Here is a 12,375-nt window from a genome sequence, read left to right on the forward strand (position 1 = left end):
CAATGCACTGTGTGTGATTTGCTTCTCTTGTTTAGACCATTTTCAATTTGCTTTCACCTCACAGGAGCTCTCTTCCGTTTTAATTCACCTTGCTGGATTTACCTAGTTTTCTTATGAATGATCTATAACAGAAGGGTCCAAATGCAGACCGTAATATGGGAAAGGGATTTATAAATTATGAAAGACCAATGTAGCTGAGCAGGATGGTTAAGGGAGAGAAGAAAGGCGAATAGAGGGCATTTGGAAAACAAAACAGAAAGCAAAGAGGAAGGTGAGCAGGGCTATAAAACTGGCAGAAATAAGTTTTTTAAAAAACTAAAAAAATCAGAGAAACTATTGATTAGCAAATGGACAAAATACATCACGATTGTGTGCAACTGGAGTGAATAACAAAACTCCAAACTGGGAAACTTAAAAATGGGAGAAAAAATTGCCAGGGGATAAAGAGCAAGATTTGTTGACTGTTCATTGTTGCCTCTGACCTTCATGGATTTGGCTTCAATTTACCATGGAAGACAAATGAGGATTTTGGTAGAATACACAAACAGGCTAATTGGGGGCTAATTGGGGAGTCAGCTGATCACAGAGGACAGACACGACAGAAGAGTACAGCATACGAGTGGCACGGAGCATTGCAGAAAGATGACTTGTGATTTAAACTGCAATTCCCAAAAGAGCAGTTCTTTGTCAAGCTGTCGAGGGCGTTTGGTACTTTTCCAGAGGTGCAGATGTACTGAAGCAGTGGGAAGCTGAGAGCTAAAGCAAGTCCACCCTGCTTCCTTCTGCTTCCCTACCACACAGCCTGTTCCTCCTGCGTTTGCGGCACCAAGTGATGGATGGCCTCACGCCTACGCTGTGATCGCAAGTCCCAGGCTCGGAGTGGCATTGCCACCAGCTGCACTGCAGCTGAGCAGGGATGGGTGCCCCGTGCTTCTGCGCCGTCGCAGCGCTGCACGCGAGGATATGCTTGCCACCGCAAGAGAACGGGCTCCAGCTGTACTTCACTGGCGTTCAGTCGTAGTCACTGGGGTTAAACAGAAAGAAAAAACCAACCCCAAACAACAAAAAAGCTGTTGGTTTGTAGCAAGCTACATGAAGGGATGGGAAGCCGTTCAGGAGTGGGTCCCAAGAATGGAGATCAGCAACAAACCAGCTAGTCAGAAAGCGCTCATCCTTGGGAGGCTGCGGAGAAGGTGCTCAGTAGTCAGCTCAGGTGTTTGTCTGCTCCTGCCGTGACAGATGAAGTGTCTGCAAAAGCAAACAAGCTGCATTTGAGATGGTGGCTGCCCGGTCTGAATGCTGCACACTCATATTTGAAAAGAAATTCCAGTGAGTTGCTGTGCTGACAAGCCACAGATGATGGCTGTGAACATGACATGCAGTTCAGTCTCCCAGCTGCCTGTCCTGGTCTCTGCTCTGGGCTTGCAGAAAGAGGAGATTAAAAATAAGAAACTGCTTTATTAGGACAATATTGCTGCAGTGAGATTGGGGAACCCTAAAGCTGGTACTATTAAAGTGCGTAACTTCATAAGGGACTCTTTAAGAACTGTAGGTGCAGCAGTATTTCCCTAAGCCTTTTTGAAAGGGGTCATGAAAAAACAAAACAAGATCACAAGCCAGCAACTGTGCTTTTGGTGGATGTCCTAAAGGGAGTGACAGAAAACACAGGGAGAGGCGGTTTTCGTGGCAGGCAGCGTGTTCATGCTTCAGCAACTCACAGCATCTGTTTGAGCTTTGCCTGCCACGATGGGTAAGGCAGAATCAGGAGGTGTCATGTAATTAGGTTTCTGTAAAGCACATTGTATCAAAGATTAATGAGCAAGGCAAAAATTACCAGAAAAGAAGGTGTTGTCAGACATCCCAAACTGTCACAGATGGAGAATTCTTCTGAAGACCTGCAAAGGCAAAACTGATGTTTGTGTCAACGTGGATTTTCCCTGTCAGAGATGGGGATCGGAGCCAGGCTGCATAATGCTGCCGTGGTGCGGGGTGTGCAGACCTCCAGTCCCAGTGAAGCTGGGGAGCTCGGGTAGAGCCCAAAACCAGGAAGTAAAATACCAGATTGAAGAGTGGAACAGCTTAGAGAAAAGGTTGGGATATTGCACATTGCTCAGGAGAAGGGAGCAGAGGGATGTTGTATGATGTATAATGCTGTAAGCAGTTTGCACCTGCACGGTGTAAAGACCTTTCCTCTCTCGGTTACGATGTACTCTGCATATATTGATGCATCATTGGGACTGTCACAGCTGGGGACATTGTCTGGTTCTTGAATCAGCAAACGACTAGGACTTTGCTGCCTAGGAGCAGTTAGGATCACTTGCCTGAGTTAACTGCAAGCAAAAATGGAGGACACCCCAAAAAACCCACCCAGGCTGCAGCATCGAGCGGGACTGTGCACACGCTTTTCCCTCGGCGGTTTTGCTGCCCAGCCCTCGGCTGCCTTCTGCATTTCCCAGCACGGCGGGGAAAGTCTGTGTCAGAGGCAGGAGCACAAGCCAGGCTGCCTGGCTCCTGATTTCATGCTTAAGCCAGAAGCACAGGTTTCCCTTCCATCAGCAACTCGGGCACTTTTTATTCCTTCATGGGAAGACGGTCTGCAGTGTTAGGAGAAAATCAGTGAAATATCAATGAGTTTCTAGCTGGCTTTAGAAAAAAAGAGGGTTTCTTGAGGGATTTTTGGGTGAACTGTTACAGTGCTCCTGTCCTTTTGATTTATTTTGGATGAGCAGCACAAGAGAAAAATACAACCTTGTCTCTCAGTGGTTAATTTTCACAAATGTGAATTTTTCCTAGCGGGAGGAAGAAGGTTTCAACACAGGCTATTGTTAGTTCCTGCAAATGCCAAATGTCTGCTCTTGGGAGATGGAGAACAAAGTTGGCACCAACAATTAGTGGCTGATGCACTGATTTGACAAAAGTTGCTGAAAAGTGAACATCTGATGGAGAGGTCTTGGGATGATTTAGTAAAACACAGTGCAGTTTGAGATGACTTTTGGGATGTTATTGTGCAAAGTGCAGGGGTGATCAGAAGGAATGTAACGTGGAAAATGTGAAGGAGGAGATTAGTGTTTTATTTAGTTCTTGGAGTTTTTCTCTCGAGCTTTTCTAGCATATTGTTAGCAGTACGATGATACAACAAAGTTACTGATGTTAACTAAGGGAAGTTGAGATGCCAAAACATGACAAATTTCTCATTTACTACAGATGCAACTTTGTTTGGCTTCCTCTTTGGTAAGATCCAGGTATTAATTTCATTTGGATGTAGCTGTCAGTTAGGAGCAAACCCAGCAGGGGTTTAACACAGCATGGGCCAGCAAACCCAGCAAGTCATCGCCCAAGAGACGGAGAGGCAGAGCAGCGCCGGCAGCGGAGTCCGTGCGATGTGTGGTCAGGCCGTGTGTGGAGGCATCCCTGCTGGTCCCAGGAGAGCCTCCTGGGAAAGGACACTTGGCGGGAAGTCGGGATATGAATCAAAAGTCTTGCAGCTCCTGTTGTAAATGTTTTGAGCTCTGCTGCTGGTCTTGGGATGATTCCAGCACCAGCTGGAGCTGATGTGGCTCGCTCTCTGCTGGGAAGCACATCGGGTCGGTGCCTCAGAGGTACTGGTGCCCACTGGGCATGTTGTCTCAAGGGGGTGACACCTGAGGGGTGAAGGTAAATGTGGGTGCGGGGAATTTTTATGCTCCAAACAAAATTTACAGTAGTTGGTTGGCACCCACTGGCAGCGAGATGACTCCCAGGGAACCTCCTGATAAGTTTTCTCAGGAGCTGGCAGGACTGTGAGGGCTGTAGTGTGACAGTGATGAAGTGAGAAGCAGAGATGGAGGACAGGCAGTTTTCACTGCAGGATGGTAAACGCAGAATGGTAGCATCACCTTTTGCCTCTGGCTGATTTATTCACAGCAGGAATAAAGATACTGCACTAGGAGTTAGTTTGACTTTGACACATAAGGGAAAGAAATGAAAGCACAAAAGCTCTAGATACCTTGACAGCCAACCCTCCACCAAAATAACAGCACCCCCAGCCAGCAGAGCCGCCCGTCTGCGGCCGCAGCTCTGCGGTAGCAGGTCTGATAGCTTTGGCCTTGCTGCTGATTACTGTGGGGTTTGTGAGCAGCAGTGAGAGGACGTGACCTGCAGCCCCTGCCAGCCTGGTCTTACTTTTCCAGAGAGCTTTTAAGATTTATGGTCAAATTTTACAGTAATTGTGATTTGCCTTATAGATCATGAACTTGTGATTGCCTCACGGTCCCACAGTGAATCCCCCGAGACTGCTGTGATAGTTGGGTCGTTACTTCTGGGCACTAACGAGGATTAACACTGAAGTTTTCCCAGTGGAGCAAACCATGAGGTAGGGCTGGAGCTGGCTGCTTGGCAGGTTTGGAGCCCTGATAAAGAGCTGTCTCCATCACTGCAAGGCCAGACCTGTTCCCCCTCCACAGTAAACCTGGGAGTGACAGCTGGGCTCTGCGTGAAGAGTGAATTTTCATGCTGAATCATGGATTCTGACCAGACTAATTTTAAAAACTTGCAGCCCCAGGAGCAGAAGCTGCTGGGAACCTTGAGGCTGGCAACGTGAGCGTGGTGGTTGTGCTTATTAGTTGCATTAAACGCTGCCCTCCCGGGAGATGGATGTTGTGGTTCCATGGGAACGTAGGACCACCGTGTGGGACCTTCTGTCTGTCCAGTGAGTGAGGGGAGCTCTGCCAGCGCAGTGCAGTGGCCTGCAGCTCTGGGTCTTGTGACAAGCGTGGCCTTGGAGCTTGGTGGAGAAATGTTAAAAAGCTGCCCAGGCAAATGTGTCTTTCAGGGACTGTGCTTTGACTGGAGGTCTCTTCTAGGAGGCTCAGAGACAGGCATCTCACCACCGGGGCCTTGCACGCACAAGGCACAGCCTGAAACACGGGGCAGTGAGGGGTGCTGTGGTGGGGGCCGGGGAGGCCGGGTGTGCGTCTCTTTTGGCAGCCGGAGGCTGTAGTGGTCAGTACGTTGTTGTCACCGTGGCGGGGAGCTGCGGGGGGCTCTGCTCAGGCTGCACATTGCCCAGGACCTGCTGAAACGGCAGCCCAAGGCAGTGGTCTTAAGGTAAGAGCACAGATGTTCTTGTAATGAGCCCAGTGATCTGATGACTCATTTGTCCCTTCCCAAGCAGCCAGTTTTGATGTGAAAACTTCAATAAATGAAGATGGAGAATCCACTTTTGTAACATTTCCAAGACTTGTTTCTTATTTCTGCTTTGAAAGTGATGGCTTTAGCTTCCTCCCTTTGCTTCCTATTATATTTCTCTGAACTAAGCACTGGGAGCCTTTAATCAATCTGCAGCGCTCTCGCCGCCTTTCTGCACGTCTCCGAGGAAGTCTTTTCCTGACATTCTCTGAAATCAAGAGGTTCTCACTGAGGCTTCCAGGGCTCTTGTAATGCAAATTATAATAGTGATATTAATGCTAATCATTGTTCTATAGGGTGAAATGTCAAGATTCCATGTCTTCATGTTAATTTTTAGTATGTAGGTGCTACATTAGCTGTATCCCATCCTGTCAGAGAACGTGCTTTGCGTATCACAGGGACTATTACAAATCGTTAGTAACAAAGTTGGCTACTGTTGTGCCGGATGGACTGGTCTTTGACATACAATAATGCAAAGTGACATGGCAAACTGGGAATGAAGGATGAAAAACTGTTAAAAAAATTGTGAATGTAGCTATAAATTAATTAATTTCATATCTAAAATGTGTTCCTGAGTTGTAGCGATAAAGAAGATCCATGTCACTACTATTGAATTACATGTGTGTATCTAGGAAAGGGGCTAATGTGTTGAAGCGGGAGGGATCGGTTTGTTACTACCTCCCTGGATATAAGAAGTCTATACTGGCAACTGCACTTGCCTTGAAATAGGATTCTGTGGAGAGTAAGATCAGATTTTGAAGTGTGGTGTCTGTCTTTAATTTTGGTTCTGAAATGGAGGATATCCTTGGTAGTACAAGACCCCTGAACAGTGTATTTTTGTTACAAGGACTTTTAAGCAACAAGTATTTTACTGCAAACAGCTCCATTCTTCTCATCAAGACATCAATATGACATGCTCTCCTTTTGGCCTTGTGTCTATTACACAATATTACTTGTAGAAAGTAATATTAACCGTAGAAAATATGGCTTTTACTTTGCAAAGTAAAAATCTTTTGGGTCAGATTTCTCTCTCATTTAGGTCATTTTTAATTGACATTAAGTGAAACTAAAGCTGTTATATAACACACAGAACATAACAAACACTGCTACTTCAAATTTATACCAGCTTAGCCGAGACCTGAGCCTGAACCTCTCTTGGTTGATAACTCATTTGTCTCTCTGATTTCAGTGGCTAACCTCACGAATTTGGATAGTCTCGACGGCGCATTGAGCTTTATTGAAGACCGGGTGCATAGATCGACGCAGCGCTATCGGAGGCATGCGACGGACGATGATTACAACATTGAAGTCCTTCTGGGGGTTGATGATTCAGTTGTTCAGTTCCATGGAAAAGAACATGTTCAGAAGTACTTGCTGACCCTGATGAACATTGTGAGTACAACCCCGGTAACTGCGCTGCAGGAAGGCACTGAAAGGACAGTGAATGTGGGTTGGTGTAGCCTTTGGAATAAGACATAACAGATGTTTCATATGGCAGGAGATAAAATAATTCTAGGAGGAAAATCCAGGCCACTTTCAGAAAAACCAAAAGGAGAGAAGGAAAAGAAGAAAAAAGGGCCAAGGAAGAAGCTGACTGTGGGGCTGTTAAAATGTTCAAAGTCCTGCTTATGTGCTTCCGTGGCTGGGGGCACAGGGTCAGGGGCTAGGTTCTTGGAAGTCATTACGTTTTAGATGTACATTCCCTTAACCTAAGCTCCCTGCTGAAAAACGTGGTTTGGAGAGCTGTCTTCAAATAAGGTTCTATTAGAAACTTCGATTGGCTTATACATTTTTAAAACTACTCAGTTAAACTCTTTGATTCCTCGACAACCACTTTAGGTCCCAGGCCACCTACCTACTCCTTGTTCACCCCTAGTAAAATGTTATGCAGTATATCGCTGAACTTTCCTAAATTGATTTAGTATTTACTCCATGACTGACATCTTTAGGTTTCCTTAGTCAAATATTTAATCTTCAGAACCATTGTCTGTGCAACAGACTATATAATGTAGTAGTGATGAAAGGAAATGCTAGAGAATATTAGATTTGAAAGAACCATTTTTTCTTTCTAAATAGCAGTGCAGCAGACACAGCAGCCCTCTAGTACCCCAGTCAGTAAGCAAGGACTCTATTTTGTGGGAAAAGGATCAAGTTTTGAAAAATCATCTCTATTATAGTTCAAAATCAAAATACATTTTATTCTTCTGGCCAAAAAATGGAAGTGAGTGGCAACCCCCCTCACAGGCAACTCATCTGGGGATGACTTTCTTCCTTCTCATTCTCATCTGGAACAGGAGTCTCTTCTCGATAAAACATACTTCTGTAAAATCTTTAGGTTCAGTGATTGTGTGTTCTTAGGGAAATATTGTTGAGTAAAACATGGTAGGTCTGCTCTGGTTTTGACATAAAGAGTGTGACTGCTGAAGTTTACAGTCATGTCGAGAGGATGAGTGTCTGTAGGTGACTTCTTGGCATAACACACCATAGAGGCAGATATATGGACATCAATCCAGGGTGTTAGGTACATTTCCCTGGGATGTATTTCTTCCAAGATACATTTTTTTAACTACAAAGCTTGTTTTTCTCTTTCTTTATTACATTCTTTTAACCATGTGTAGAATGTCACTGTTTTTCACTTTAAATGAGAGGCAGAATACAATTTAAGAAAATCCCTTGTGCGATATAAATTCAGTTGCACTGACTTTCTATAACTGTATTGTAAACAATTAAAAATCTGCACTAACATTAGAGTTACAGGGTACTTAGTGTCTGCTCTGATGGCTGTAAATACATATATTCTAACAGAAATGACATAGTGAATTTCATTTATTTGTGTGGTTTGTTTCCTCTGAGGCTTAAAACAAAGTCTACAGTGAAACAGATGGTTTTATACATCTCTAAATTAACAAGCCAAACAGGACAAACCAAGAGTGTGGCAAACAGGCTGAGACAGATTAAACAGGACTCTTTACTGATCATGTCACTTAAATCTATTTTTAAGAATTAAAATATACAGTAATGGTAAAGAAGCCATAAATGTTCCAGCTCTGGAATATACTTTTTCCTAATTTTAGCAAACCATCCAACACACAAATTGTAAGAAATAACAACTCTTAAGCTTGCTGTCTCTGCAAGTGGTTTAGAAAGTGCAGCCTGTGTAACCATACCCACAGGGCTGTAGCAGCTCCTGGCATAGGCAGTAGTTGTTCTGTTGGCAGATCTGAGGTGGAAACATGTCTTTTGGGGACTGAGGATGTGTCCTTTGCCTTGTGTCCAAATACGAGGAGCTGTTTGAAGTCCACAAAGCCACTCGAGGAGGCTCTGGATAGTCTTTGGCAGTCATCAGTGTTGTCCTGTTCTTTCCTTCTTCAAAACTCAGCTGGTTTCTGGAGTCTGTATTTTAGCAGAGGGATGGGTGATGGGAACCAGTTCTTTCTCCAGCCATCCAAGAGTTGTCCCAGAGGTGAGAGGGGTTTATTACTGCAGATACCAGGAGGTGCTGGGGACCCGCAGTGTACTGAGAGACATCACAACGCAGAACTTCTCCTTCCCCTTGGTGGTGTAACTCCAGCTGGCAGCTCCTCCAGCTCTTGCCCTCATCACTAGATGGATGCAAGCCATATGTCTGTGGAGACCATTGCTTTGGTCTCCTTTGCTGAAATTCACACAGCGACTCCCCCGATGTCCTCTCTTCTACCTCCTTGAGTAGCTGGTTGTTGGGGTGGGGGTTTTTTTGGTAGAAAATGGTCCCAATATAAAAAGCCTCAAGGTTTCTTGCTGTTAGGGGTTACACGTATGCAGTATGTTTCTATCGAGATGCGTAGGTCCAAGGGTAGCTGAAAAAGAAGAGACAGCTACAAAAAATTCCAGCTGTCTTTTTAAATCTGGTGGAAGATCCTACCATAACCATCAGATTGTGCGTACCCTGCTGGTTTTATGGATGTAATCAATTAGCTTCATACAGTAACAAGGCATTAAGCATAAAATCAATTATCTTCATAGGGTAACAAGGTAATAAGGATAAAATCAAAGAATGCATAGTAAGTAAATAAAATGATAGTGGAAGTATTTACTGGAGGTAAGAGAGTGATCAAATAGTTGAATTTCTGTGTTCCAAGAATGAAATAAATCCCAGGTGAATCCTCCCTTATGCCCAAGCTCCTGGAGGTGTGACATCACTTTTCCAGAAGCAACTCCCAGCATGGCTGTTTCTCCCCACTTTGCTTGATTTCACTGTGTGTGATGACATGAGCAGTTGTCCTTAATTAACTTTTCCCAGGCATCTTGGGTGGAACCCTACCATCAACCCAATCAAAACAATGTATTTTTTTCAAGCCCAGTGCAATGACTTAGTAAATCTGTTTTGTGCTGCTTAAGTGCTGTGTTAGAGTCCACACCTAAAAGCCATACAGTGAGAAGAAACAGGGGCCGGGCGTCCTGGCTATCTTCAATAGTTGTGCTAATATTTATCCCAAAGTTTGGAAGTGAAGTCAGTCCCAAACAAATGGTGATAGACGCCAGAGGATTTTTAACGCTTTGGGCTGCAGCCACGTATCGCCTGACTGTACGCCAGCCATTTCACTGCAGTGAGCTCGGCCTCTTGCCACCTCCTTTTCATCCTCCAGTCATTTCCTCATACAAAAACTCTGGTTTCCCTTGACATCCCCTCTTTTCTCTGCTCAGCACCATCGGGACATTCAGTCCATCTTTGGAAAATATACCATTGTTTTCTCTTTAGAGACCCTTGGCTGCTTCTTGCTTGCACCATTTTCTTTCGTACATCATGCTGTGTTTTTTCCTGGGAAGGATATTAGCTTGCACAGTCCTCTGCATTTCCAAGCGTGAGCCCACACATTGCACAAATTAACTTTGTATTTATAGCATGCAGGAGCATTGCAACAGTGGAGAGATATTTGGGCGGTATCTTGCAGTTTACTCAAGAACGTGGAAGGTAATTTAATTTCAGCAAGAAGGCGGCTAAAAATCCCAGGGATTTTATCTGCTCGTACAAGTGTTTGGGAAATATTAGAAAAGCACAAGGGTAGAAGCGGTGTTGGACAATTATCTTGTTCCTTGGGAAACAAAAGGATTTCACTGCAGGATGCTTTGGGAGGAGGAGCAGAGTGCTGAACGGGCGTTAGGGAGCTAAAGTGGGTATTGGTGGCAGCCAGCCCTGGGGCTGAAATCCTCTGATGGTTTCATAACCCTCTTTAAAATAGTTTTTGGGATTAAGTGGGACATTTGCTGCCTGCTATGGAAGAGCAGCAGACCTGGGACTCACCAGTACATTTACCTGGCTGGGCCTGCAGTATTGACTAGAATGAATATTTCAGCCTCTACAGTCCTGTGTTTTTAGCCACATCCAGGACGGATATCTCCAAAACAGACTTCCTAAACAGGCAGAGGTAGAATATGTGATCTTACAATATTTCGGCCATTCCAAATAGCAAAGTCTCATGAAATAAGCTCAGTTGCAAATGGTTTTGAATGTATTGGTTCCATCTGTCTTGACTTTAAGTCTTCAACTTTCATGCCCCTCTTCAAATTGTGGGTTTTTTCCCAGCAAGGCCCTCTTTTAGCTTTTTCTTGTATCCTTTGTCCTTCTTCCTCCACAATGTTCTTCAATTTCTCAACTACCTCATTTTCTAATGCTGACAGTTGTCATCCTTTTATATTTTTGGAAGAATTTGCCTACAAAGTATGTACATTTTTTGATTTTGGACAATTTTTCGGGGCAAAACTCTTTAATTTCCAATCCTTTATGTAAAAGATGTGATACTGCAATATTTAGGGATTAGCCTTTGTTACATCTTTGTAATGGATGTATGGCCAAAATGCTTGCGATACTAAAACCCATCTTCTCAAAGTAGGTGGGTGCCTAACTGCCATTATTTCAAAGAGAAATAGACCCTAAATAGGATTTATCCCTCACTCTGGGCTAGATTTATCCAAGTATTTACCTGCCTTTGAAATCAGTGAGAATCAGTTTTTAAAATTAGCCCATGGGATTATGTCTCTCCCAGACTTTAAGTGAAACTTCAGCTCCAGAACAAATACATTAAACAACTTTTCATTTAAATAGCTGAAATCAATGAGAGTTTTGCAGCTGGGGGGCTTTGGAAAGTCCCCAAAGTCTTTCACCTTCATCTTTCAACACTACACGTCTCTGAAATTGTGGCCCTGAGGCACTTTTGAATGTGTTATCCGTCCTCTTTAATAGGATGTACATGATACTACTCTTATAGCTGAGATTTCTGCTTTCATATCTCTGGCTGATGAGGGATGAAGATTTGCGGGTACAGAACAGCAAGTCCTTAATGAGAGGAAAGGGCAGAAATGCCTTCGGTTTCTAACTGGCAGTTGGATGAAAACCTGAAAGCATGTCTAATTCAAGCTGTTAAAAAGAAAGTGATGATTGAATACTTTGAAATAATGGGGCACCCTGTATTCAGAATTGTGCTTTTTAAACTAAAAAGCACTTTTTTTTTTTAGATGGGAAGGATATTTCCGTAGTATAGAATTGACTGGATTTTTTAAAATTAAATAATTCATAAGCACCAATACTCATTATTTCAAATCAGTTTATTTCAATATGTACACTTCAGATCTGAACTAACTCTAAGAAGTTCCACAACTAAGAAATGCAAGTCCAGCTCTATTCATCTGAGGGACTTCAGCTGTCAGTAGTTGAATTACAGCTTGTTTGAAAATTTAAATGTATGTATGTGAGTTAACTCCACGTTTAGACTGTTCATTATAAACCAGTAGCTGTGACTAGTGAGAAGAACAGTTTCTGACGAGGCCTCAGGAGATTATTTTTGTTCATTATCTTGATTGTCACACTACAGTGGAAGTTATACTTGTGATTGGGCATTCAGGAGATCCCGCAGGAAATACCGTCTCTGAACTCTTACAGGTTTTATTCATTTTCACCGGAGTATTATTGCCGGTGTCAATTGGGGGAGCATTGCTCGTTATTATTAACTGGAACGTGCCTTGCTGCCCCGTTGGACGTAGCACAGAGCATCACACTGGTTTTGGTACTATCCTTGAGGTAGAGGGTAATTACAAATAAATGAAAGATTTTTCCTTTACTCCAGATACCAACATGAACTTTAGCCATAGATGTTGCCGTCAGGGACTTTTTGAGTTGTGACAGTGTGGTTTGTGTGATGGAGTATGGATAATTAGTATCAGCTTTCAAATGTT

The 12,375-nt window shown here is 43.7% G+C and overlaps 2 protein-coding genes across 5 annotated transcripts in view; both read left to right on the plus strand.

Moving 5' to 3' along the window:
- HNRNPH1 (heterogeneous nuclear ribonucleoprotein H1) overlaps window positions 1–12,375 on the plus strand; it is a 301,642-nt gene that overhangs the window by 229,085 nt on the left and 60,182 nt on the right. The gene's annotated exons all lie outside the window — the stretch shown is intronic.
- ADAMTS2 (ADAM metallopeptidase with thrombospondin type 1 motif 2) overlaps window positions 1–12,375 on the plus strand; it is a 264,477-nt gene that overhangs the window by 196,383 nt on the left and 55,719 nt on the right. For all 4 annotated transcript variants that reach the window (XM_075766937.1, XM_075766936.1, XM_075766938.1 and 1 more), the window contains one exon: window positions 6,356–6,558. In XM_075766937.1, coding sequence (XP_075623052.1) covers window positions 6,356–6,558 — 203 coding nt within the window. The remainder of the gene's footprint in view (window positions 1–6,355; window positions 6,559–12,375) is intronic.

This window comes from Balearica regulorum, chromosome 14, assembly GCF_011004875.1.
Source record: "Balearica regulorum gibbericeps isolate bBalReg1 chromosome 14, bBalReg1.pri, whole genome shotgun sequence".
Taxonomy (NCBI): Eukaryota; Metazoa; Chordata; class Aves; order Gruiformes; family Gruidae; genus Balearica; species Balearica regulorum.